The 3,842-nt window shown below is 43.5% G+C and overlaps 1 protein-coding gene across 1 annotated transcript; it reads right to left on the bottom strand.

The window, feature by feature from the left end:
- Nucleotides 1-2,293: 2,293 nt before the first annotated feature.
- LOC107687492 (tyrosine-protein kinase TXK-like) lies at nt 2,294-3,537 on the bottom strand. Its single transcript, XM_016484851.1, has 5 exons — nt 3,466-3,537; nt 3,312-3,385; nt 3,118-3,245; nt 2,981-3,046; nt 2,294-2,469 (listed from the first exon to the last, which is right to left on the bottom strand). The coding sequence occupies exons 1-5, from the start codon at nt 3,535-3,537 to the stop codon at nt 2,294-2,296; spliced, it is 516 nt and encodes a 171-aa protein (XP_016340337.1).
- Nucleotides 3,538-3,842: the final 305 nt, after the last annotated feature.

Raw genomic sequence — 3,842 nt, 5'->3', positions numbered from 1 at the left:
ATTTGTTAATCTAATGAATAATTGATTTGTTAAATCAAATGAAAAATGGTGTGTCTGATTGGTCCAGATGCTACAATCTCCTTTCCAGTGCTGTTTAGGCTACCAGCCACCATTATTCCCCTCCCTAGAATCCGACGCTGTTGTTCCGTCCGCGCATGTGTTTATTCAGAGGTGCCTCCATACTTGGAGGATCACCAGAGAAGCCCTCACCCGGACTGGCGAGAGGAACAAGGCGTCGGTAGACCGTCACCGTACTAAGCCCCCACTTTACGTGTGCGGTCAGAAGGTCTGGTTGTCTTCTCAGGACCTTCACTTCAGACTCCCCTCACGTAAACTGGGACCCAAATTCGTTGGACCATTCATCATTTCTAAAATGCTCAGTCCGGTGTCGGTCCCTATTTAAGAATATTCACCCGGTTTTTCACGTATCTAAGATCAAGCCCATCATTCGCTTCCCCCTTCAGCCCCAGACCTCTGCCCCCCCACTGCCGGCTTATACGGTACGGCGGCTAATCGATGTGAGGCGTAGGGGTAGAGGTCACCAATACCTGGTAGTCTGGGAGGGTTATGGTTCAGAGGAGAGATGCTTGGTTCCGGCTCACGACATTCTGGATCGCGCTCTCATCGACCAGTTCCATCGGTGTCATGGTGAGTCCTCCGGGGATGCCAGTGAGTGCGGGGATTGCACTCACCTCTGTCTTTCCTGCACCCCAGGACGCGTAGAGAGAAGGACTGCCGCTCTCTGCCTCGCTCAACTCTCAGGTTGTTGGTCCTGTGCGAGTGCTCAGCCTTGGGCAGTTATCAACTCGTTTGGTCCGCATCACACTGCCGACCGAAGTTGGATTACCCCAGAGACTGGCTCGCTGTTTTTTGTTACAGTTTAATTTGTTTTGTTACCTTTGGAAAATAAACTTTCCATTGCATCTATCCTCTGCCTTTGAGTCCTCTGTTCTCCTCGTCCCATCACAATTTGTACCCACTGAGCATTCTGAGAAACATTTTTGTAACATTTAAATAACGTTTAACACTAGTAAAATATATAAAATATAAACATTCAAATAATTTTATTTTTTGGGTGAAAATAAAGTTAGTAGAACGTTTAAGAAACATTTGTCTAACCTTTAAATAACGTCATATTAATGGCAAGAAATCTGAATGTTTGTATATTCTTAGACTATTTCAAATAAAAGTACAAATAACGTTACATTTTGGATGAAAATCAAGCGTAGCATTAGTTCTGGCAGGTCACGTTAGTCGAGCTCGCATCAGCTGACTCTCAGCTGATCCCCATCTACCTATGGGAATACGACACCTATCTAAGCATTTATAAATAAGATCCCTCAGTATTATCAGCAGTTTTTGCATTGCTCAATAGCTAATTACCCTCCTCCATCCCCAACTCCTCCTCTGTCAGTCGGGATTCTCCTTGAATCAGACTAATTCTAAAATGTGTACGTAAAATTATTGAACTTTAATAATATCTGCAATACATTTATGTTGGTTCTGTTCAGTTTACCCTGGGGGGGTTATCGCTGCTCTCCCTGCTCTCATCCATGCTAGGCTGCATGGATGCGCAGGGAGTTCTTGCCCAGAACAGAACCATACCGCCAATCCAAACTGTATGCTAAGTGTCAATCATTTTTGACGATAGTGGTCCTGACAGAAATAAAGTTAGCAGAACTTTGCAAAAAATGTTTTGTAACATTTAAAAAACATTTAAAGCATTAAAAAGAAACATTCAAATAACGTTATATATTGGGTGAAAATAAAGTTAGTAGAGCATTTAAGAAATGTTTTTGTAACATTTTAACGTTCTTAGAATATTAAAATAAACGTTCAGATAACATTACATTTTGGGTGAAAATTGAGGAAAGTTAGTAGAATGTTGTAAGAAACATTTTTGCGACCTTTAAATAATGTCATAATTAAGACAAGAAAACTGGCCGTTTTAATGTAACTTTTCAGAACAATGTGTGAGACTCCATCTGATCTCTGTTAAACCTCACTGAGATCTCACTCATCAATGCTCTTTCCTGTGACAGGTGGCAAACTAAAGCCGGCAGAATGAGCGTGTGTTTCCATCACACACACCTCCGGATCCTTCCAGAGCATCTGAGCGACTCGCAGAGCAGGTAGAATGAGAACCAGACGCTGAATGAAGGACGGATAAGAATCTGACGATCGCAGCACAGGAAGTCTCACACACAGATGTCTACCCACCCACCAAACTTTCCAGCTTCTCAGCAACTTTCCACTCGCTCAGTGTGTGTGTGTGCGTGTGTGTGTGTGTCTCTTACGTCATGATCTTGGCTTCCTCTATGAAATCATCTTCACTCATGGCTCCTTCATTGATGGTTTTAATGGCCACTTTATGCTGCGCTCTCCATTTGCCCAGTCGCACCACTCCAAACTGACCACTGCCCAGCTCCTTCATGAAGGTCAGCTCCGACGGGTTGATCTCCCATTTATCTGCACACACACACACACACACACACATACACACACACATACACACACACACACACACACACACACACACACACACACAAACAGAGTGTGAGGTGGTCGTGAGTTTTCCTGTCGCTCTGAGAGTAGATCACTAGAAACTCTAAGGTCATGGGGTCGATTCCCAGGGAAAGCAAAAAGTGATCAATATAAATACTCCGAATGCAATGAAAGCTGCTTTGGATAAAAGTGTTTGCTGAATGCATAGATGTAAATTTCATTAGGGGAAGATCTGCCCACTTACACAGGAAATGACATGCATGAGTTATTTTTAGTCAATGGGATCAACTGAATTCAAAGCAAAGTTGCTTTTTCTGACCCCGTTGAGAAATATTTGTTCTTGTTTTAATCATAAAGGTTTCTCAGAAAACAAAGAGTTCTAACCCTAACTAACCTGAACCCTATCTTGCTTTATTCATATATTCATTGTTTATTCATAAGAACTGTAAATACTCTCTCCTCCTCAAATACACACATCCCGCTGTGGCCGGCAGACATGTGCCCATGGGGCCGATGGGATATCGCAATCTGGAAACCAGCCCTGATCAAACACAGACAGATCAACAGCGGCTCGTCGCAGCAGAACCACAGAGCAGAGGTGAACAGAATTACCTGCTGCGTTGTGTCTGTGGTAGTTGATGAGTTCAGGAATAGAGCCGAACACGTGATTCTCTGCTAAGAAGAACTGAGCCACGTCTGTCTGCTTGATCTGGTAGTGCCTCACCTCCCCTTTAACTGAACTGATCAATCAATCAATCAATCAATCAGCGGATCAGGTGATCAGTGAAATGCTGGAGAATCTTTACCTGTGTGTGTAAACAGAGACGGTGTAGCTGCTGGGCTGACTGGAGCTCCTGACCACAAACCCTCCGTCCTTCCCCTGAAACACACGAGGAAGATGATACAGATGTTGATGATGACGATGATGATGGATCAATTACTGATGATTGACTTCTTTACCTCTTGTCTAAGCAAATGTTCTGCTTCAGCTCTGTTGATGTTCTTGCAGTACCAGCTGATGAAGATCATCATCATCATAACACACACACACACACACACATATATATGAACACTGTCAGTGACCCCCCCCCCCCTGAAACACACACACACACACACACACACACACACACACGAGGAATGACAGATGATGATGGTGATGATGATGGATCAATTATTTACGATTGATGAATGGGCTTATTCACCTCTTGTCTGAGTAAATGTTCTGCTTCAGCTCTGTTGATGTTTTTGCAGTACCAGCTGATGAAGATCAAATATATCATAATCATCACACACACACACACACACACACACACACACACACACACACACACACACAC

Source organism: Sinocyclocheilus anshuiensis, unplaced genomic scaffold (assembly GCF_001515605.1).
Source record: "Sinocyclocheilus anshuiensis isolate Anshui unplaced genomic scaffold, SAMN03320099.WGS_v1.1 scaffold1689, whole genome shotgun sequence".
In the NCBI taxonomy this organism is placed as follows: Eukaryota; Metazoa; Chordata; class Actinopteri; order Cypriniformes; family Cyprinidae; genus Sinocyclocheilus; species Sinocyclocheilus anshuiensis.
The sequence above is the reverse complement of the archived record's forward strand: the minus strand, read 5'-3'. Positions and strand labels throughout refer to the sequence as shown.

Excerpts from the sequence above, each read along its gene's own strand:
- LOC107687492 (XM_016484851.1), bottom strand. The coding sequence starts at position 3,537 with ATGATGATCTTCATCAGCTGGTACTGCAAGAACATCAACAGAGCTGAA. Across the intron at positions 3,386-3,465 it reads AACATTTGCTTAGACAAGAG|GGGAAGGACGGAGGGTTTGT; the intron begins GTAAAGAAGTCA and ends CGTGTGTTTCAG. Across the intron at positions 2,470-2,980 it reads TCTGCCGGCCACAGCGGGAT|ATAAATGGGAGATCAACCCG; the intron begins GTGTGTATTTGA and ends GTGTGTGTGCAG.